The sequence below is a fragment of the Schistocerca nitens genome, chromosome 1 (genome assembly GCF_023898315.1).
Source record: "Schistocerca nitens isolate TAMUIC-IGC-003100 chromosome 1, iqSchNite1.1, whole genome shotgun sequence".
Classification (NCBI taxonomy): domain Eukaryota; kingdom Metazoa; phylum Arthropoda; class Insecta; order Orthoptera; family Acrididae; genus Schistocerca; species Schistocerca nitens.
The window spans coordinates 264,014,941-264,038,681 of NC_064614.1; the positions used below are offsets into that span (position 1 = coordinate 264,014,941).

The 23,741-nt window shown below is 39.0% G+C and overlaps 1 protein-coding gene across 6 annotated transcripts in view; it reads right to left on the bottom strand.

Moving 5' to 3' along the window:
- Positions 1-23,741, bottom strand: part of LOC126247631 (F-box/WD repeat-containing protein 1A) — a 107,540-nt gene that overhangs the window by 18,050 nt on the left and 65,749 nt on the right. For all 6 annotated transcript variants that reach the window (XM_049948501.1, XM_049948499.1, XM_049948500.1 and 3 more), the window contains exons 7-9: positions 8,126-8,388; positions 1,001-1,111; positions 530-608 (exon numbers count right to left, since the gene is read on the bottom strand). In XM_049948501.1, the coding sequence (XP_049804458.1) occupies positions 530-608; positions 1,001-1,111; positions 8,126-8,388 (453 nt within the window). The remainder of the gene's footprint in view (positions 1-529; positions 609-1,000; positions 1,112-8,125; positions 8,389-23,741) is intronic.

The following is a 23,741-nucleotide window of genomic DNA, read 5'->3' on the forward strand; positions in this document are numbered from 1 at the left end:
GGAAAAGATCATGAGGAGGTTCAGAAACACACAAGACTGAAAATGTAACCATTTTTATGCCCTCTATTAGTTATATTCTACCAAGGACCTTACAAAAACGATTATACACTTAACTGCCTACAGCACATAATGTAGAATCACAAGTTCTGACACACTGAATTTGTTGGAGGAACAGAAATGGTTAAATTTTTAGTTTAGTTGGCTGCAATATTCACCAAATTAATTTCTTCAAAAGTTAGACACAACTTAAAAATTCTGTAATGTTTGTGCTTCTGTCCATGTAAATAAGAGTGTAAGACATCGGATACCATAAACCCTATTTTAGCCTAAAAACAGTCTTTTGAAACCAAAATTTATTATTGCTATCAAAGGCTATAAACAAAACCAAAGGTAGGTGTGTGTGTGAGAGAGAGAGAGAGAGAGAGAGAGAGAGAGAGAGAGAGAGAGAGAGAGAGAGAGAGGGGGGGGGGGGGGGGGAGGACTAATGATTACAATTCAACAGTGTGCAAGCCATCTTGGCTTAACTTACCACAAGAGTTCGTAGGCACAACGTACTTGCAGGAGCACGAGGATCTAAGGCAGCTACCAAGTCCCAGACCTTAATTTTCCTGGGGGGGGGGAAAAAAAAAAAAAAAAAAAAAAAAAAAAAAAAAAAAAAAAGGGGGGGGGGGGGGAGAGAGAGAGAGAGAGTTGACACTTTAGATTTACTCCAGTAATAATGCAGTGAAAAAAATTATAATAATAATAATAATAATCACAAGTTACATAAATATTTCAATCACAAGTACAAAACTATGGTGAAATTTCTCATTACAAAGCACACCAATCAACATAAAAGAAAATTACACAATTTTTATTGCAACCCTCAATCAAATCATCTTAAAAAATTGGAGTAAAGAAACCATTTCTCCAACACTGACCCAATGCACACACTATTCAAATCATTTTGACACACACTGACATGCACCTACTATATAATAACAGAGCATTTATTACTTACCCATCATATGCACCGCTGACAATCCTTTTGCTGTCAAACCTAATACACCTAACCAATTCTTCGTGGCCTTCAAGAACACGTAAACACGCTCCACATTCGATGTCCCAAAGTCTGTAACATTTATACTTTAATAAAAAATGTTGTTCTAATTAAAAAACAGTAGGTAATACATTCATAATCTAAAACTTTTGTCAAACTTCAGTAATCCACACCAGCACAATTCTCAAAGACATATTACATGTTACAGTGGTGAAGTCAATATTACATTTTTGACATGCAAAAATCTTAAGATTATAATTTAAGCGATGCAAAGTCCAGGATATAATATCCAGATTGTTAAGAATGTAATTTGTGTTTTTCGGTGTCTCCATTCCACACATATCAACTTTTATTTCAAGAAAACTATCATTGTGGATTTACGAGATGGGCAGACTTATAAAAGAAAACTAGCAATAAACGCTCAAAATTATCAAAAACTATTTCAGGAAATAGGTGCCACCACTCTATACAGCTTCGTCACAACACAGAAGCACTAATGGGCCCAACAAGCATTGGAGTGCTTTTTGGAATTAGAATTTCTTTGTAGTGGTCCAGTTTCCATGTTTTCTATGGAAAAAGTGTATGCTGCATATCTGAGATTCATCAAATATTACCACAGCATATGATTACGTACAACAAAAATTGAAGATATATTTTAATACTGGATGTTACTGCCGGTCGCTGATGGAACTGCGAAACTGTAAATCTGCACGAGAAAATAGAAAGAAAAATTATGGTACTTAGAGCTCTCTGTACCAATTTCATGGTGAAATGCTCTTGATCTTCTAAAGGTCATACTTATTGCAATATTCACACTTAATTAAGAAACTGTGTGAAGTTAAAGTTTGCAATGAAAAATATGGGTCGTTATGATTTTGCACGTGCGCACGCACATGCATGCACACATGCACGCACGCACGCAATGCATGCACACATGCACGCACGCACGCACACACCTACCTACCTTATGTTACTGCATATGAAATTTAGCTAACAAAGTGAATTGTTCTATCTCCAGTCTTGAGAAAATGCGTTTTATGTAGCACGCTTACTTCCAAATGCATGCACAAGAGAATGAAATATTCATTACATACCATATATCTCATACCATTCCAGGTATCAAAATGGGAAGTGAGTATTTTGCCATGTGTTTAACATTTGGAACTTTCTTATCTATATCGACAGAGCTGAAGCCGTATACCTTTTTTAAAATTCTTTTCAATCACTACCGTAATTTTTTTAGAAAGTCATCAATAGCTAGTGAAAATACAATTTGGTAGTATAAAAATAAAAGTGAAATTTCTTTTCTTTTGTTACTGTTATCCAACACAATGAGAACTTCTGTAAGGTATCGACCTCTCCTATCATCTATTGCTTGTTTAATATGACACTCTTTCAACATTCTGTGGCAATAGGTACTGCAAGACGAATTTGGGAAAAGAGGCAAAATTTAATGTGACATCTAGATAAATGAACCATATGCATTACTCAAAACTCATCACTGTTTACACTTCTGTAGCGAAAAAGTATAACGTGTCAGATAAAAATAAATCTGCCCATTATATTGCAATTTCTGAGGTATTCTAAAATCCAGCTTACATTTAGCAATGAACAGCTGGAAGAAACTTACTAAAGTATTTTATTTCTACACACTATCTTTAACAAGTGAAAAATTGGAACAAGTAGCATACCATCTTCTCATTCCTATCCATGTACAGAGTGAGCCAATGAATCATCTTACTACAAATATCTTAATTTGCCAATGATTCTGACCGTCAAATAGCTGGCAAGGTTCTGCAAGTTGCCATTGTATTCACAGCTTGAGAGTTACAAAAGAGTTTTACCAAGTCAGTTTTACTCTGCAGCAAAAATGCAGCCTTTCTCTATTCTATCTTCAACACATCAAATGACAATTAAGATGAAGAAGATCACCACTATACTCTGAATGGGGATAGAAACAGAAAGATGGTACAACATTTTCTGCAATTTATTTTCATATTTTTCAGATGAAGAACAGGGAGAAAACCCACTGCTAAATTTCCACTTCAGCTGCTCATAATTAAAAATAAGACAAGTTAAATTATTCCGCCAAAGTGCAACACAACTGGCGTGTTATTTTTGTCTGAATTGTTAACCTTTCCTCATTCAAAGAAGCATTATCAATTATGAGTAACGGCTATGTTTTTCTCATGACATTTAATTTTGCTTCTTTTGCCAAATCACAGTGTAATTTGAACGAACTGGACTTGCAGTAGTTATTGCAACATAATTGTTAAACAGTGTTGTATTAAATAAGCTACTGGCAACAAAGAGGTTAACAGCTTACAGAAAACCTCAATGGTGTGCAGGAACATAGAAGTAAAATGTTATGTTTTAAAAATGGAATATCCAGGAGGGAATGTAACAATATTACAAAAAGAGTAGTAGTTACTATCTATATAGCAGAGATGCTGAGTTGCAGATAGGCAAACCAAAAAGACTGTCACAATGTAAGCTTTTGGCCAACAAGGCCTTTGACACACACACACACACACACACACACACACACACACACACACACAGAGAGAGAGAGAGAGAGAGAGAGAGAGAGAGAGACCACCTCTCAAAGTGGTCTTGTGACAAATTCATGCAACACCATATGGTGTAACATGTACCAAACACAAAACCATAGCAACACACATTTTTCATTGCAAGCTTTTTGAGTTTCACACAGTGTCTTACTTAAATGTGAATATCGCAATAAGTAGGAGCATTAGGGAGACGATGAGCATTTCACCATGAAGCTGACCTATACTACCGCTACAAGCAACATAAAACTCAATTCTTTTACCAAATAACTTCTGAAAATTTGCTTAAGAAAGATTGCAGAACATGTGTCTCAATTCTGTCAGTGTAGAACGTTGCTAACCAGTACGCCACAAGCAGGCAAAGACTCTCTCTTCCATCTCGCCAGCAGCTATGAGACTATGCCCGTTGGCACCACCACCTGGCTGTCAGTGTGCGCTGCCTCAGTGGATAAGAAGGGGATATTTTCCGTGTTGGTTCAAGCCGCCTCATGCTGCCCCACTCATTGCACGAAGGAAGCACACTACGCACGCACGCACTCACACTCTGCAAATTCACAGCCTATATGCAAGTGAGTATGAGAGTGGGGTATCACTGTGGACAAGCGTGACATTCCCTAGCCATTCCCAAGTGCTCACTCACTTGTATTAATAGGTAGGCCAGCATTCCTCATCTTCGGCAACTTCCATCAATGTTTGAGTCACCCCCTTCATATTGAAAAGACCGTAAAGTAAGTTTCCTTTAATTTACATCTATGGTCGAAAACTTGTTTTTAACAGATTACCGGTTTCGGTCTATAATTACCATCATCATGTTGTTGTTGTTGTTGTTGTTGTTGATGTGGTCTTCAGTCCTGAGACTGGTTTGATGCAGCTCTCCATGCTACTCTATCCTGTGCAAGCTTCTTCATCTCCCAGTACCTACTGCAACCTACATCCTTCTGAATCTGCTTAGTGTATTCATCTCTTGGTCTCCCTCTACGATTTTTACCCCCCACGCTGCCCTCCAAAGCTAAATTTGTGATCCCTTGATGCCTCAAAACATGTCCTACCAACCGATCCCTTCTTCTAGTCAGTTGTGCCACAAACTTCTCTTCTCCCCAATCCTATTCAATACCTCCTCATTAGTTACGTGATCTACCCACCTTATCTTCAGCATCCTTCTGTAGCACCACATTTCGAAACCTTCTATTCTCTTCTTGTCCAAACTAGTTATCGTCCATGTTTCACTTCCATACATAGCTACACTCCATACAAATACTTTCACAAACGACTTCCTGACACTTAAATCTATACTCGATGTTAACAAATTTTTCTTCTTCAGAAACGATTTCCTTGCCATTGCCAGTCTACATTTTATATCCTCTCTACTTCGACCATCATCAGTTATTTTGCTCCCCAAATAGCAAAACTCCTTTACTACTTTAAGTGTCTCATTTCCTAATCTAATCCCCTCAGCATCACCCGATTTAATTTGACTACATTCCATTATCCTTGTTTTGCTTTTGCTGATGTTCATCTTATATCCTCCCTTCAAGACACTATCCATTCCATTCAACTGCTCTTCCAAGTCCTTTGCTGTCTCTGACAGAATTACAATGTCATCAGCGAACCTCAAAGTTTTTACTTCTTCTCCATGAATTTTAATACCTATTCCGAATTTTTCTTTTGTTTCCTTTACTGCTTGCTCAATATACAGATTGAATAACATCGGGGAGAGGCTACAACCCTGTCTCAAACCCTTCCCAACCACTGCTTCCCTTTCGTGCCCCTCGACTCTTACTACTGCCATCTGGTTTCTGTACAAATTGTAAATAGCTTTTCGCTCCTTGTATTTTACCCCTGCCACCTTCAGAATTTGAAAGAGTATTTTCCAGTTAACGTTGTCAAAAGCTTTCTCTAAGTCTACAAATGCTAGAAACGTAGGTTTGCCTTTTCTTGTTCTTTCTTCTAAGATAAGTCGTAAGGTTAGTATTGCCTCACGTGTTCCAACATTTCTACGGAATCCAAACTGATCTTCGCCGAGGTCCACTTCTGCCAGTTTTTCCATTCGTCTGTAAAGAATTCGCGTTAGTATTTTGCAGCTGTGACTTATTAAACTGGTAGTTCGTTAATTTTCACATCTGTTAACACCTGCTTTCTTTGGGATTGGAATTATTATATTCTTCTTGAAGTCTGTGGGTATTTCGCCTGTCTCATACATCTTGCTCACCAGATGGTAGAGTTTTGTCATGACTGGCTCTCCCAAGGCCATCAGTAGTTCTAATGGAATGTTGTCTACTCCCGGGGCCTTGTTTCCACTCAGGTCTTTCAGTGCTCTGTCAAACTCTTCACGCAGTATCTTATCTCCCATTTCATCTTCATCTACATCCTTTCATTTCATCTTCATCTACATCCTTTTCCATTTCCATAACATTGTCCTCAAGTACATCGCCCTTGTATAAACCCTCTATATACTCCTTCCACCTTTCTGCCTTCCCTTCTTTGCTTAGAACTGGGTTGCCATCTGAGCTCTTGATATTCATACAAGTGGTTCTCTTCTCTCCAAAGGTCTCTTTAATTTTCCTGTAGGCAGTATCTATCTTACCCCTAGTGAGACAAGTCACCCATGACTATTAAATTTTCGTCTCCCTTCACTACCTGAATAATTTCTTTTATCTCGTCATACATTTCATCTATTTCTTCATCATCTGCAGAGCTAGTTGGCATATAAACTTGTACTACTGTAGTAGGCATGGGCTTTGTGTCTATCTTGGCCACAATAATGCGTTCACTATGCTGTTTGTGGTAGCTAACCCGCACTCCTATTTTTTTATTCATTATTAAACCTACTCCTGCATTACCCCTACTTGACTTTGTGTTTATAACCCTGTAGTCACCTGACCAGAAGTCTTGTTCCTCCTGCCACCAAACTTCACTAATTCCCACTATATCTAACTTTAACCTATCCATTTCCCTTTTTAAATTTTCTAACCTACCTGCCCGATTAAGGGATCTGACATTCCACGCTCCGATCCGTAGAATGCCAGTTTTCTTTCTCCTGATAACGACGTCCTCTTGAGTAGTCCCCGCCCGGAGATCCGAATGGGGGACTATTTTACCTCCGGAATATTTTACCCAAGAGGACGCCATCATCATTTAATCATACAGTAAAGCTGCTTTACCATCATCATATCTGTTTTATAAAAACAAGAGTCCTAATGTAACTGCAGCCATAGTGGTAACGTCAAATGTTAAATACAAAATCAGCACCAGCATCATCAAATATACATAAAAACATGCACAAATTGTCATCAGTAGCAGTCCTGTTCAAAACAAGCAATGCTGGTGCTGATTCTGCATTTAACATTTCATAATGCCACTATGACTGCAGTACATTAGGACTCTTTTTATAAAACAGATATGATGATAGCCATTATAGACTGAAAACGGTAATCTGTTAACAAAAAGTTTGTGACCATATACGTAAATTAAAGGAAACTTATTGTATAAGTGGGTTGCTGTTTTATTCGTGACAATGTTGCAGCTTGCGATTATAGAGTAGTTTAATAGACTCGTAATTTCTGACTAATCTCCCTCAAGACTGCAACAATAATAAAATTACAAAGGAAACATAAAAAGACACCTTGTTAATGGAAAAATTAAATCTTAAGTTCGTTAACATTGTTTTAATGTTTCCTAACTCATGCAGTAAACTGGGCAAAAATAATTCCTCCCTGGAATTTCAAGACTCACTTAGTTTTTTTCTTTTTCCTCAGTTTTGCACAGAGAAATGCTGATTGCATTTTGACAAGCCAGTTACCTCTCTACACTGGAGCCAAATATGGAGCAATATATTTCCAGTTCACTATCTTCTGTTCCACAAGTAACAGTAGTGGAATACTGAAACCATTTCCACAGAATGTGTTACACTGATGACCAGGCTATGTGTAAACTAACTGCAGTGAGAATTAAGGGAGCAAGGGAGAGGGGACGAAGCACAAGAATAATAACCAAGACTGCACTAAGAATTTGAGAATTGTGCACAGAATTGTGGCAACTGATGGATTATTGATAGTAAATGGCCCACACTTTAGTCACTATCATAAATGAGTAAAACAGAACTGACACAGAAGCACTAGATTAGAAGGTATTAAACCGCAAAATCAAAATCTTCATTCCTCAGAGCTGCAGGAAAATGCAGGTAACATAAATGCCACTGAAGGTCAGGCTGCTTAGAACTATGTATTTTAGCACAAAACTGAATAACTGTTATCACAAATCAGGAAAATGAAAAATAATCATGGAATCTCACTTTCCATAGTGCTGTTGAAATAATAGTAATTTCTCCCACAACAATTTAAGATTTATAATGAGGAAGGGCATCAAGCAAAAAATTCAAAAATGTTTACTTAAAGTTTTTTTGCCTTCATTCTTACCTTAAGACCTCTTTACCAATTACTAGAAAATACTCACAAAATATCACTAAAATATAATCAGACAGAAATACATACTACTAAATCCAAAATCTAAGTAACATCACCTGATGGTGTTATCAGAACTCCCACTGACAACAAGATGATCTCGATACTGTAGACACGCAATTCCTCGTTTATGACCGTTAAGAGTCCGCACAAATTCACACGTTGATGTATTCCACACTTTAATAGTTCTGTCACCAGAAGCCGACACTATGTATTTTTCATCGAAGTCTACAACATTCACAGCTGCCCTATGACCTACTAACACACGCCTCAGCATGATTTCCGTTGCAGACGTCATGTCCCAAACAGCAATGGAGCGATCCTAGAAAGAGAGAAGTTTTCATGAATTTAGCAGTCCACCAAAGCAGTGATGAATGGTGCAGCAACCTCAGATATTTAACTTATGAGTTTGTTATTAGCATTGTAGTGTCGCGGAATAGTAAAGAGTTGGAAACGTGGAATATTGTCAAAGTTTTGTTGTCTATGCCGAGAGCCAGAGGCAGTAGGTTAGGCAAGAGTTAAGAGGATTGCGCATGTATGGAATGTGTTGTCATGCAGGGGCAATGGCCTGGTTACGCACAACAGGCGAGAGAGAATTGCTTAGCACGCAGGTTTGTGTTAGACGGAGACTTTCGTAGAGTGAAAGACAGAGGTATAGAGTCAGCTGTACTGCATTTCACAACTTCGCGCTAGTCTGCCGCAACAACACGTAACTCTGTCGCAAGAACACCTAAGGGGCGAGTACGACAGATGAATCAGCAGTCTAAGTGGAACGAATGCGGTCATTACAAATGAGCACGACGTCAGGACGTCGCTCGTGCTTCCTTTAAATACACCAGCTTTGATAGCAACAAGGCACTCGCACTCGCATTTAGACTTGCGGTTAGATGTGTACTGGGTCGCTGCGTAGCGCTCAGCTCGGTGATCGACATGGTATTCTTTATTAAGGAGATGTTGCAGTAAAGGCGGCCCATCCAGCAGCAGTGAGGGGACAGTACCAGCTCTGGTCCTCTCTGCTGCCGCTGTCAATCATCAACCCAGGATTAGCAGACATCGCGGCAGACTCGGTCGCCGGACATTGCTGACCACATCAGTGAGCCGTCGTTGAGATCGTGCGGGGCCTAGGCCCTGTGCATCCACCGTCACAACCGGGTGAGCCAACGACGGTGGGGAACTGCAGCCCATTCCGCCCGTCCACCACGGATGAGCCACCAGAAGGAGCAGGGAAGAAGACGGGGTGGGATATAGTACACTCCGCACTTCGAGAACGCTTCTTGTGCCGACAGCGCCGGGGACTCCAACCCGGAGCCACCTGCTGTCCGCCGGCAAGCCGCACGCCGCCATCCACGCGCAGCCGATGTAAGGGCATTCCTCCGCTACGTCACAGCACGCGGCACTGCACTAGCAAGACTGTGCGGCCCGGATCTGGTGTCATCGATATGAGTCAGTGAGGACTCGGGGAAGGTCGTTGATATCACAAAGCCACATTGTACTCGGCAGGAATAAAGATGTTATGAGTTAATAATGTTTCTTTGGCGTTTATGACGCTTCTACAGCCATTTCCTAGCATCCTGACAACTGGAGAGGTCACCACTCGGCCATCCAGTCCACCATAGGCGACCGGGACTACCAGGGTGCCGACAGCATGTTCCATTAATCATAATTGCAACCGTTCACTATGATCTGGAGATTTTTCTTTCCTCAGTTGGAAAATAAATAAATAATGCTACTTTCTACAATTACACATTTTCAAGCACACACGCACACGCACATCCACCCGCCCCCCCATCTATAAAATTATATCAACAAAATCACCCCCACAATACTCCAAACTAAATTGTATCATCTGATGATTAATTGCCATGAGATTCTAAACCAGTCATGAAAAAATAAAAATTGAAGAAAAAACTGCGAATGGTTACAGCAATTTCTGAAACCTTTAACAAGACAGTCTCTGTGTTACAAATCCAGAATGGATAAAAGTTTTAAAATCATCTATATTGCATGGAAATCTTTTAATCTGTTTGGCGATTGGTGGTGCTGTAATAAAACCAAAACCAGCCTCCAAATGAAAGACAACTTACATGCATTCTATGCTATCTTATTGAAATAATTTTAACTTTTCTAACAGTATCACTGCAAATTAACTCATCTAACACTTTATAGTGCTAGTGTTTGGAACCTGTAAATGAAGTTTATTTTAGGCAAAATTAGCATCTATTTTTGACAAAGTAAATATTTTTTTGTTGTTGTAAATGATAAGATGTACAAATTCCACAAGTTTGTAACACTATGTACCTTAAGACGAAATTGATCACAAATCAAAATAAAAAGAAAGCTAAAACTAGTTATAGTAAAATGGGAAATAAAGTAATGATAAAAGAGAGATAGAGAGAGAGAGAGATAGATAGATAGATAGATAGATAGAGAGAGAGAGAGAGAGAGAGAGAACTTTTTGTTCTCTATAATAAGAGCTCTCTTGCACAATCTTCAATAGCTTTTTCCAAAACAGTATGTGCTTGTTTTCTTCTCTTGGCTCTAAGTTTTCAGCAAATTATTGCTTCTGTTAAGTAGCAGCAGTATTTTCTTACTGGTAAACAGACAGCCCAGTCAACAAAAACAAAAAAAAATGTTAAGTAGGGGAAAAATTCATGCAGTCCCAAACTGTTTGCACAGTGGTAGGAAGGAGTGCCATGAACAACATACCGTATTTACTCGAATCCAAGCCGCATTTTTTTTCCATTTTTTGTAATCCAAAAAACCGCCTGCGGCTTAGAATCGAGTGCAAAGCAAGCGGAAGTTCTGAAAAATGTTGGTAGGTGCCGCCACAACTAACTTCTGCCGTCGAATATATGTAGCACGACACAGGCATGCTTTGTAAGAACAAAGATAAATACTGGCGCCAAAACCTCTGGAAGACAAGCTTTTTTCTCCGCCCCAAGTTTCGACCACTGCATTTTCATACATTATCCAACGAAGTAAATACAAATTCCGTATTGTTCATCTTCGAATGTAGCAGAATTTCAATGTACTACGAAAATCCATCTGGCAAGACTGTTTGGGATGTTTGTCAATATGGCCAACTCTACGTTCTGAATTTTTTCCTACCCCTGAGAAGAGATGGTTGCTAATAGGAACCTGATGAAATGTGAATCACATGCAGTATTCTCTTCACCATAAGAGTAATACGAATATAAACATTTTGCCATGTATTCTTTCGTGTTTGCTGCTATCTCATTTAAATCCTGTCTGCCTAATAAACTACGAAACTTGAGTGAGGCAACAGCAAACGTGGAAGAATATACTTATCGTGTCATTTTTATATTCGTATTATTCTTATGCCTAATAGTGATACAGTCAGAAATGAAGCACGGCAACTGACTAGATTTTTAAATCTAAGATGACACTGATTTATGTGCAGAATTTGATGTACTAAAGAAGCGGCCGCAAAGATTTTCAAACGGAGAAACATTTTCGCCTAACTCTCATTCAGAACATGTTCTATCATACGCAGTCTATTGTTTGGTTCTTGTTCATCATTATCAAAGAAAGCAGCAGTGTAAGTAACAACAAATAGCAGTCTCTTGCCATTGTTTCGCTAATGAGACAATTCCTCTCTTTTTTTATATATTGTAAATGGTGTTAGCGCGCACAAAAGCAAGCCATGCCGCGAGCGGCGACAGACCATAAACACGCACTATCAGAATGTGACGAACAGTACAGTAATGCATTTTCTGCTTAGAGTGACGTAAGCACCTAGAACAAAGAAAACGGCACTTATCAGATCGAAGCAAAATAAGCAATCGATTCAAACCAGATGAAGCACGTGAAAAATGAAGGGTACCCGTACAAATACAGACGGAGCACCTAACGCATAGCAATGGCTACCTGGTAAAGCTTAACTGCTAAGCTTACGACTCAAACCAAACTACTGTAGCTGTATCGTCATTCATTCGACCTAAATTGTGTCTCAGATTACAATGGACCAACTTTGTTTCGATTTGGAGGTGCGGTCTAAAACTTTTCTCTCCCCTTGAATTTCGAGGCTCAAATTTCAGGTGCGGCTTAGATTTGGGAAAATTTTTTTTTCCTTTATTCGAGCCTCATTTTTCAGGTGCGACTTAGATTCGAGTGCGGCTTAGATTCGAGTAAATACAGTACTCAAAGTCTTGACTAGAGGAGGTCTGAGCAATGGAATGGGTGGGGTTAACAGTCACGTCTTTACATTTTCTTGAACAACGCTAAAACCACAGTTTCTAATGGCACTGTTTCCCAGTACAAAATCGAACTACCTTAAATTTCCTAGAAAAAACACACTATCATTTTCCCCATCACAAATTATTAAACACAGTGATTTAATGGTATAAAATTGATGTTTAATTTGAAACGAAGTGGGTTAGGAACAAATATTAAATGTGTGTACCATATCTAAGCATGGTACTGCCATATTAAAGTATAAATTGTATTCTGGTGGCATGGTAGGACTAGGGTTGATGGATGGTGAAGGATGATTGCAAGAGGGAAGGCAGGTTGCCAGACTGTGGTTGTGTACTTTCCTCCTCAGTAGGTTTGCAAACTATAGAGCAAGCAGCAAGTCCCCACCACTTACTACACTAAAATATCACAAAAAGCAACTACAGTGTGTTTCACAAAGTTATACCGATCCTTCTGCAAATCACCTTATGAATCGCTGGTGATGCAGTGCACTGACATGACCAGAGGAGCAGGGAGCATTTGTTTTTCCACAAAGTAAACCACTGGAATGCAGGAATGAGTTACCAATAATATTAACACATATGGGGAGGTTCTACATAATCATTGCTAGAGAGGAAACTTATTCTTAGTCATCCTATATGATAGTTTTAGTATTCTTCCAGGAAGGGCAACTTCCCACCATGAGCACTGCCTGCTTTTCAGTTCAGTGACAAACTCTACCTCCCTAGCATTTACTCTCCAGTTCTCTTATGCGTGTAGGCAGAGCTTTATTGAGCTCGCATGTATATGGTGGAGTAATTTTCAGTTTATTAAAATTGAGTACTTATTTGCAGTTGTGTGAGTTAAAATACAGCCCTACGACCAATGGGTAAGGACTGGGCATTATCTACAGCACCTACTGCGAGTGAGGAAAACTACATTGACATAGCACAACACTACTAAGCATTACTCATATTCAGAGACTTACGTAACTGAATCAGCTATCAAGACTATTTGTTACTCTCAAGACCATTACTCTTGTTGCATATGCTCAGCACCACGAAGAACCTACAGTAGTACAAACTTGTCTTTATATTTTTAACATTTGCAGCAGTTTTCTTCAGTTGTAATTTCGGTTTTGTTTCATCATGAAGATAAGAAAACTCCCATCTTTTGCAACTCAAATTTATTCTTGTGTACCAAACATGTGCCACCTATTCATGTTAGGCACATTCGTTTGTCTATAATAAATATAAAATTATTTAAGTAGTAAATTATTTGAAATTTCAACATATGGTATAAACATCATGTAAGGACACTTAAGAGTGAATGTACCCATTTGACATATGCAGTACATTTAATAAAAGAAAATCATTATCACACTGGGATAAAAACAGAAATGGCGGTCTTATGCCATAACAACAAAAGAAAAGACATGCTCTCTCTACAGGAAAAATGTTTCATACAGAAGGACATAATTAAAAATCAAAATATTCTCAATAACCAGAAAAGCAACAACAGAAGACAAAGAGTCAAACTAATTCACAGTCTACCATAAACAATGAAAAAAATTTAAAGAAAGAAATACAAAATTACACACTCACACTCATTACTGAAGATGATTAATAGGAATATGTGGAAAATGTCTGGCACATGAGACTAAATTTCAGTTGCAAAAGACTGCAAGTCTCTTACATTTATGATGATAGATATAAGGGCACATATTGTAAATAAACTTATTAATGTGTTACCTTCTTGTAGATTTCTTATCATCTTTACCAACCATCGCTACTACAAACACATCAGACATGACCTGGCGATGAATGTTTCACTGTGGCAGTAATGGCAAATGTAGCACTTTTCATAATTTTTGTGTGAAACGCTTATCTATTTCAAATGCCTAATTTGTGTATGCAAAGACAACTTCTGGAGAGCAACCACTCATTGCAGTTATTCAGTTTCAGAGCCAACAAATTCTCTCTTTCCACACTACTATTGGCAGATTGCTGGATGCACAACAAGCTCGGCAAATATCAATGACTGAAGCACAGCATGCAGCTACAGGAACATTTCACTGCATACAACGTATCAGGTGTATCACGATGAGCTTTCTTTTCTTCATGGATAGGAGTGTATATTTTCCGATTGTGTGCAGTTCCTTCACAGCACCAAACCCTCCCCTACAACGACATTATTCGAACATTAGACAACTCCTTCAAAGCTCAGATTCACACAGCTGCTGGTTGTTGTTGCAATTTTTTTTTTCACACACACGTCATAATAATCAATCTCACAAGAAATGGAAGGTCACGGTTAGGAACTGTAAATTTAACTCTTCTTGTGGAGCCTCATTTTAAGACAAAATGCTTTGTGATCTCATTATCCAAAACCTTGCCGATATAAGAATATGGGCTGAGTTTCTAAAGTATTGCATACCTGGTCTGAATGAATAGTTTAAAGTAATTGAAGCCCAGGAAGTTTAAGACTTTCCTAAACTTTATTTTAACACACCTATTGTTGAAACGCTGACTGCGGATAGCTGGAAGTGGTCCCAGTTTTGCAGGCCATATGATAACCACAATCACAATCAACAGCATCAACACAATGTGAGTCATTTAGCTACTTCGTTGTCTCGTTCAAATCTTCCAAAGACTAGCATGAAATGTTATTTAATGCATGAACGCAAAAACTGTTTTCACCACCTCGCAGAATTTTGACACTACCATAAATCAAGGCACACACAGCAAGTGTGCTTGCACTTTAAACAAAAAGCAGAGTTTCCTCTACCCAAGTAGTGACTCAAGACAACTGAAATAAGACACACACACACACACACACACACACACACACACACACACACACACACACACACAGAGAGAGAGAGAGAGAGAGAGAGAGAGAGAGAGAGAGCAACAACCCACATTCTGTGTAAAATTTGCCTCATTCTAAACAGCTCATCTCTGTTACAAGTACAGCTAAACACTTTGTCAATAACAATTCAGACAAAGGCAGTCTTCCGGAACATGACTAGTCCTATTCAAAAGTCAACCTGAAACTGTTTATCCCCCCTCCCCGCTATTTCAGTTAGAGACTGGTGCTTCATGCATACTGATTAATAACAATATTTCTCAGCAACTGGAACCATGCCTGTACTTGATGGCTTACAATGGCAAAAGCACTTCTGTTCTTAGAACGTGCATTTTGCAAGCAAAATATAGAAATACTAGTAAATCAGTGATACTCTCAGTAGTTGATCCTGTTCTAGTCCCATTATTTTGGGCATGGATGCTTCAGATTTATTTGGTTTACATATTCAGGATTATGTGCATACTACTGATATGCAGCTCTCCCAAGGCAGTAATCTTCAGCCACATGAAAAATATGGGCATTTGTTCAACAACACACAAGGATACGTGAAGAATTTTCACATTCCCACTACAGGACAACGCAAAACCTAATTTCATGGGAGTCGTCCCATACCCCATGCTATCTGTGATGAAACTGCTTCTAAACTCAGCAAATTAGAACAAATCAGAATTTAGAAACCCAATTCTGCAAGTCAATGAGCATCTCCTCTTAAGATAAGAAAAGCAAACAGGAAGATAAGACTTTAGGCATATTCTAATGCTACCATTAATGCTCAAACAGTAATGGATTCCTTCCCGCTTCCTCATATTGATAAGCTTAAGGATAGCCTAGCTCATGGAAGATTCTTTTCAAAAAATTATTTTGGCAATGCTTTTCTTCAGCTTTCCCTGGATAAGGAAAAGAAAGAAAAAATAATTTTGGTTAACATGCACATTGGCTTTTAACATACCAGTTTTAACATCGCGGGTCAATACGCAATACCATTTATGGGTGCGCGTTTCGTCACAGGTTTATTTGGTAAGCCTGATAGCGGAGATGTTAAGCAAACCCAAGTGGCAGACTCTGCAAAAGAGGTGCTCTGCATCGCGGTGTAGCTTGCTGTCCAGGTTTCGAGAGGGTGCGTTTCTGGATGAGGTATCGAATATATTGCTTCCCCCTACTTATACCTCCCTAGGAGATCACGGATGTAAAATTAGAGAAATTTGAGCGCGCATGGAGGCTTTCCGGCAGTCGTTCTTCCCACGAACCATACGCAACTGGAACAGAAAAGGGAGGTAGTGAAAGTGGCACGTAAAGTGCCCTCCACCACACACTGTTGGGTGGCTTGCAGAGTGTAAATGTAGATGTATTGCACTACTTTGCAGTGCGGCTCAAAGCTTTGGAGCCGGTGGCGGTGATAGAAAAAGTCGCTTGTATCTTAGCGTGACTCATTCTCACCCGTCGCTAGCCTGGCCGTGGGAAGCGGTTTATTTACAATATGTGCACTTTATCTATCATCATAAATATAAGACGACTTCAGTCTTTTGCAACTGAAATTTATTCTTATGTGCCAGACATTTTCCACATATTCCTATTAGTCATCTTCAGTAATGAGTGCGAGTGTATAATTATGTATTTCTTTCTTTAAATTTTTTTATTGTTTATGGTAGACTGTGAATTAGTTTGACTGTCTTCTGTTGTTGCTTTTCTGGTTATTGAGAATATTTTGGTTTTTAATTATGTCCTCCTGTATAAAACATTTTTCCTGTAGAGAGAGCATGTCTTTTCTTTTGTTGTTGTGTGAGTAAATGATAATGAGTGAGAATGTGTATGTGGGACATACATAAAGATTCAATATCATATCATGTACAGCATTGCATAAGTGTGTCATGGGAAAGCTATGTTTTCCCCACCTTGCTGATGATTTATGCCCAAGGATACTTGCTTTAGTAAGAAGGCAGCCAGAATAGTTGTTTGTAGAGTAATCTTTTTCTAAAGTTATTTCAAGATTAGTGTTTGTTTGGTTTTGTTAAACATTTTATTAATATTTGCATAATGAAGTGACATAAATGCATCTGTGAATAATGATTGGCGTAGGACAGTTTTAGTGCAAAAATGATCTCAAAAGATTGTTTTGATTGCCTGGTCATTTCTAACAACCGATCAGAGTTAAGCATTTCCCGTGCATTGGAAGTAATTATAGGCTCTGGAAGGAATGGCATTAGTCAGTCGCTAGCCAGCTATTGGGCGTGTTGGTCATGTTGAATGCTTCAGACTTTATTATGTGTAAAATGAATAATTGGCTTCTCGCATTCAGATTGTTTGGCCGTAATAGCAGTTGCATTTACAGACAATTTTGTGAAGTTTGGACGTTTTTGTATTGTTTGGTTGGAAAGACAACTGCATGTGAACTTTCGGCCTTTGTAAAATTCCGCGTGGCATGTTTCATATTCGTCTATGGAATATTTTGTGAGCACTTTCTTTATTAGATATCCACTGTAAAAGGACCGAATGTGAAACTCTTATATTGTAGCAGAGTAATGACAGTGAATCGCATAATAATTCGAGTCGGACTTAAGTACATTCCTGGCAGCCTCGTGTGTGTGTGTGTGTGTGTGTGTGTGTGTGTGTGTGTGTGTGTGTGTGCGCGCGCGCGCGCGCGCGCGCGCTGGGTTGTCTGAACTGTGAACTGAGGACAGTGATATTATTCGTTCATCAAATATGTGCTGATCGCAAGTTTTAATTTGAACCTAAAGAAATAAAAGAATTCTGACATTTTTCTAAAGGGCTGAGGCAATCGCCATCCACCCGAAAACTGTTATAAGATATTACAGGATAGTTTGCTACCAGAGTTTACGCGGACTTATCCAACGGAAGTATTGACTGTGTTTTTCTTCAACGCTGCTTTTAACGCCATCTGAACAGTATCTATGTATGCTGAGAAACGGGCTGGTGATCAGATGCCGTACTGAGGTAGGTGGAACTTGCGTATTGCACAGTGCGAAGAGAGACAGTGATCAAACCACTAAACCACAACCATAACCCTCCATGCCACACAATGCAAAAATCTACATCTACATACATACTCCACAAGCCACCATATGGTGCATGGCGGAGGGTACCCTGTACCACTACTAGTCATTTCCCTTCCTGTTCCACTTGCAAACAGAGTGAGGGAAAACGACTGTCTATATGCCTCCGTATGAGCCCCAATTTATCATAACTTCGTGGTCCTTACGCGCAACGTATGTTGGTTGCAGTACAATTGTGCGGCAGTCAGCTTTAAATGCTGGTTTTCTCAATTTTCTGAACAGCATTTCTTGAAAAAAGAGCGTTGCCTTCCCTCCAGGGATCCCCATTTGAGTTCTCAGTGCGTCTCCACAACACTTGTATGGTGTTTGAAACTACTGGTAACAAATCTAGCAGCATGCCTCTGAATTGCTTCGATATCTTCTTTCAAACCAACATGGTAGAGATCCCAAACACTCCAGCAGTACTAAAGAATAGGTCACACCAGCATTCTATACGCAGTGTAGTCTCCTTCACATGTGAACCACTCTCTCCTACAATTCTCCCAAAGAACTGAAGTCTACTATTCGTCTTCCCTAATACAATTCTCACATGTTCATTCCTTTTCTTATCACTTTGCAACATTTACATCCAGATATTTAAACGAGCCGACTGTGTCAAGCAGGAAACTAGTAATACTGTAACCCAACATTTACATGTTTGTTCCTCCTACTCATCATCATTGGCTTACATTTTTCCACATTTAGTGCTAGCTGCCATTCATTGAACCAACTATAAATTCCACCTACATCGTCTTATCTTTCTACAGTCACCTAACTTCAACAACTTACTGTACACGTCAGCATCATCAGCAAACAACCACAGCTTGCTGCCCACCCTAACTGCCAAATCATTTAAGTATATAGAGAACAAGAGGGATCCTATCACACTTTCATGGGACACACTTGATGATACCCTGATCTCTAATGAACACTCACTGTCAAGAACAACATATTGGGTTCTATTACTTAAGAAAGCTTTGAGCCACTTACATATGCATGAACTTATACCATATGCTCGCACCTTCGTTAACATGCTGCAATTGGGCACCGTATCAAATGGCTTCTGGAAATCTAGAAATATGGCACCCGCCTGATGCCCTTCATCCATAGTTCACAGCACATCATGTGAGAAAAGGGCAAGCTGAGTTTTGCATGAGCGATGCTTTCTAAAATCCAGCTTATTCGTGGACATAAGCTTCTCTGTCCCAAGAAAGTTTATTGCATTTGAACTGAGAGTATGTTCAGGGATTCTACAGCAAACTGGAGTTAAGGATACTGGTCTGTAATTTTGTAGGTCCTTTCTTTTACCCTTCTTATATACTGGAGCCACCTGTGCTTTTTTTAGTCACTTAGGACTTTTGGTGCTGGGCAAGGGATTCCAATTAATGCAGGCTAGGTAAGGTGCCAATGCCATGCCATAAAGTACTCTTTGTAAAACCAAACTGGGAATCCATTCAGACCTGGTTATTTATTTGTTTGCATGATTCTCCTGTGTGAACAATTTCTTGAACCTAAAATTTAAAACGTCTGCTTTTGTTTTGCTATCTTCAACTGCCACACCAGACTGGTCAACAAGGGACTGAATGGAAGCCTCGGAACCACTAACACTTTTACATAACGACCAAAATTTTCTCTGGTTCTCTGTCAGATCTTTTGCCTAGTTGTGACGGTGGTGGTAGTTGTATGCTCCGCATATAGATGTTTTCACATGCACACATCTCTACTAATCTTCGCTTGTAATCATTTGTGCATTCTATTTTGAACCGAGAATGTAACAGCCTCCACATTCTCAGCATCTTCTGAATTTTAGTTATTAAACCAGCGTGGATCTTTCCCATCCTTTACCCACTTGCTAGGCACATGACCCAAGACCATGATTTACAGTCTGCTTAAACTTTGCCCGTAATTCCTCTACATCCACCTTACTGAAACTAAATGATGTCAATTCATGTCTAAGTGAGATGCTAACAACTGCTCTACCTAGCAGAAACACACACTTTGTTTTCTTGACTGATTTATTAACTTTCGTAACTATTGTTGCTTTAATGATGCTAATCCCCATTTCTATACTGTCAAGATAATTTTCAGGAAACGTGTACATCAGTATTTCACATGACTGACTAACTGACTGACTGCCACAGATGGCATACATCTTACAAGCACAATGGCATGTTGTACGGGCATAGGTGAAATCTTTACTTAGCAAAGATGTTCTTACACACATTCTCTTTCTGAACTGGGCTTCACCAGATGATGCATAATACCAGTAACCAAAAACTGTTTACTTCTTCAATATTTATATGTAGAAAATAAAGCTATTTCAAACCTTCTCCCATAAAATAGCTCATCAGGGTACAATTCACTATGAAATCACATTTATTACATATACACCTCCCCCCCCCCCCCTTTGCATTTTGAGGCAGAATTCATATCTGTTGTTGTTGTCTTCAGTCCTGAGACTGGTTTGATGCAGCTCTCTATGCTACTCTATCCTGTGCAACCTGCTTCATCTCCCAGTAACTACTGCAACCTAAATTCTTCTGAATCTGTTTAGTGTATTCATCTCTTTGTCTCCCTCTACGATTTTTACCCTCCACACTGCCGTCCAATACTAAATTGGTGATCCCTTGATGCCTCAAAACATGTCCTACCAACCGGTCCCTTCTTCTAGTCAGTTGTGCCACAAACTCCTCTTCTCCCCAATTCTATTCAATACCACCTCATTAGTTATGTGATCTATCCATCTAATCTTCAGCATCCTTCTGTAGCACCACATTTCGAAAGCTTCTATTCTCTTCTTGTCCAAACAATTTATCATCCATGTTTCACTTCCATACATGGCTACACTCCATACAAATACGTTCAGAAAAGACTTCCTGACACTTAAATCTATAATCGATGTAAACAAATTTCTCTTCTTCAGAAACGATTTCCATGCCATTGCCAGTCTACATTTTATATCCTCTCTACTTCGACCATCATCAGTTATTTTGCTCCCCAAATAGCAAAACTCCTTTACTACTTTAAGTGCCTCATTTCCTAATCTAATCCCCTCAGCATCACCCGATTTAATTTGACTACATTCCATTATCCTCGTTTTGCTTTTGTTGATGTTCATCTTATATCCTCCTTTCAAGACACTGTCCATTCCATTCAACTGCTCTTCCAAGTCCTTTGCTGTCTCTGACAGAATTACAATGTCATCAGCGAACCTCAAAGTTTTTACTTCTTCTCCATGAATTTTAATACCTACTCCGAATTTTTCTTTTGTTTCCTTTACTGCTTGCTCAATATACAGATTGAACAACATCGGGGAGAGGCTACAACCCTGTCTCAAACCCTTCCCAACCACTGCTTCCCTTTCGTGCCCCTCGACTCTTACTACTGTCATCTGGTTTCTGTACAAATTGTAAATAGCTTTTCGCTCCTTGTATTTTACCCCTGCCACCTTCAGAATTTGAAAGAGAGTATTCCAGTTAACGTTGTCAAAAGCTTTCTCTAAGTCTACAAATGCTAGAAACGTAGGTTTGCCTTTTCTTGATCTTTCTTCTAAGATAAGTCGTAAGGTTAGTATTGCCTCACGTGTTCCAACATTTCTACGGAATCCAAACTGATCTTCGCCGAGGTCGGCTTCTACCAGTTTTTCCATTCGTCTGTAAAGAATTCATGTTAATATTTTACAGCTGTAACTTACTAAACTGATAGTTTGGTAATTTTCACATCTGTCAACACCTGCTTTCTTTGGGATTGGAATTATTATATTCTTCTTGAAGTCTGAGGGTATTTCGGCTGTCTCAATATATCTTGCTCACCAGATGGTATAGTTTTGTCAGGACTGGCTCTCCCAAGGCTGTCAATAGTTCTAATGGAATGTTGTCTACTCCCAGGGCCTTGTTTCGACTCGGGTCTCTCAGTGCTCTGTCAAACTCTTCACCCAGTATCTTATCTCCCATTTCATCTTCATCTACATCCTCTTCCATTTCCATAATATTGTCCTCAAGTACATCGCCCTTGTATAGACCCTCTATATACTCCTTCCACCTTTCTACTTTCCCTTCTTTGCTTAGAACTGGGTTTCCATCTGAGCTCTTGATGTTCATACAAGTGGTTCTCTTATCTCCAAAGGTCTCTTTAATTTTCCTGTAGGCAGTATCTATCTTACCTCTAGTGAGAAAAGCCTCTACATCCTTACATTTGTCCTCTAGCCATCCCTGCTTAGCCATTTTGCACTTCCTGTCGATCTCATTTTTGAGACGTTTGTATTCCTTTTTGCCTGCTTCATTTACTGCATTTTTATATTTTCTCCTTTCGTCAGTTAAATTCAATATTTCTTCTGTTACCGAAGGATTTCTACTAGCCCTCGTCTTTTTACCTACTTGATCCTCTGCTGCCTTCATTACTTCATCCCTCAAAGCTACCCATTCTTCTTCCACTGTATTTCTTTTCCCCATTCCTGTCAATTGTTCCCTTATGCTCTCCCTGAAACTCTGTACAACCTCTGGTTCTTTCAGTTTATCCAGGTCCCATCTCCTTAAATTCCTAACTTTTTGCAGTTTCTTCAGTTTTAATCTACAGGTCATAACCAATAGATTGTGGTCAGAGTCCACATCTGCCCCTGGAAATGTCTTACAATTTAAAACCTGGTTCCTAAATCTCTGTCTTACCATTATATAATCTATCTGATACCTTTTAGTATCTCCAGGGTTCTTCCATGTATACAACCTTCTATCATGATTCTTAAACCAACTATTCTAAATTATTGACAAACGAAGTTTTACGTCAGCATATAGCTGCACCTTATAATTGTATCACCAAAAATGATATACAATGCCCTAAAGTTGATAAGGATTATTTCATTACCAGTTAGCAGAACTGATTTTGCAAGTCATTACACTTCAGACAAACTGTTTATGAAAGATTAACATCGAACACTGGTGTGCCTTGTATGCCTTTCACTGTGAGACTGTATCTGCTTGAAGGGACAGTAATCACAACTTTGAGTGAAACTAACTGCATATTAAACTAAAAAAGCAAATTCAGTTCCAAGTAATAAGAGGGCTTTCTTGAAACCTTCAACACAACCTGAGATTGTAACAAGTGTGAATATAAGTAACATTTGTGTGAAAGTATGATGAAATACAATTACAGATAATGTTTTGACAACTGTAATAGCAGTTGAGACATTTGTATTTTCTATTCCTCCTGCAAGAACATATCATCCCAGTCAATTCCTTATCCGAGATGAAACACCTCCCAACCATTTCACTGTCTCCAGAAATAGTCTGAAGTTAATTTGAGCCAAATCGAGACTGTGATCCTTCTCCTCCCCCCCCCCTTTCAATCAAAGTTGTCAAATTGATACACCAGGATTTCAATGAACATTGTTACGCAGCATCAAACACCACAATGACAACACACTGTTTATTTTTAATGGATCAGTGTTAGGAGAATTATGTAATATGCAACTTCACCAATTGTCATCTCTGTCAGCATATAGTGACAAACAAAATTTCATTTTAGTCTATAAAGATTGTTACCATAAGCAATTTGTTGCTGAATATAT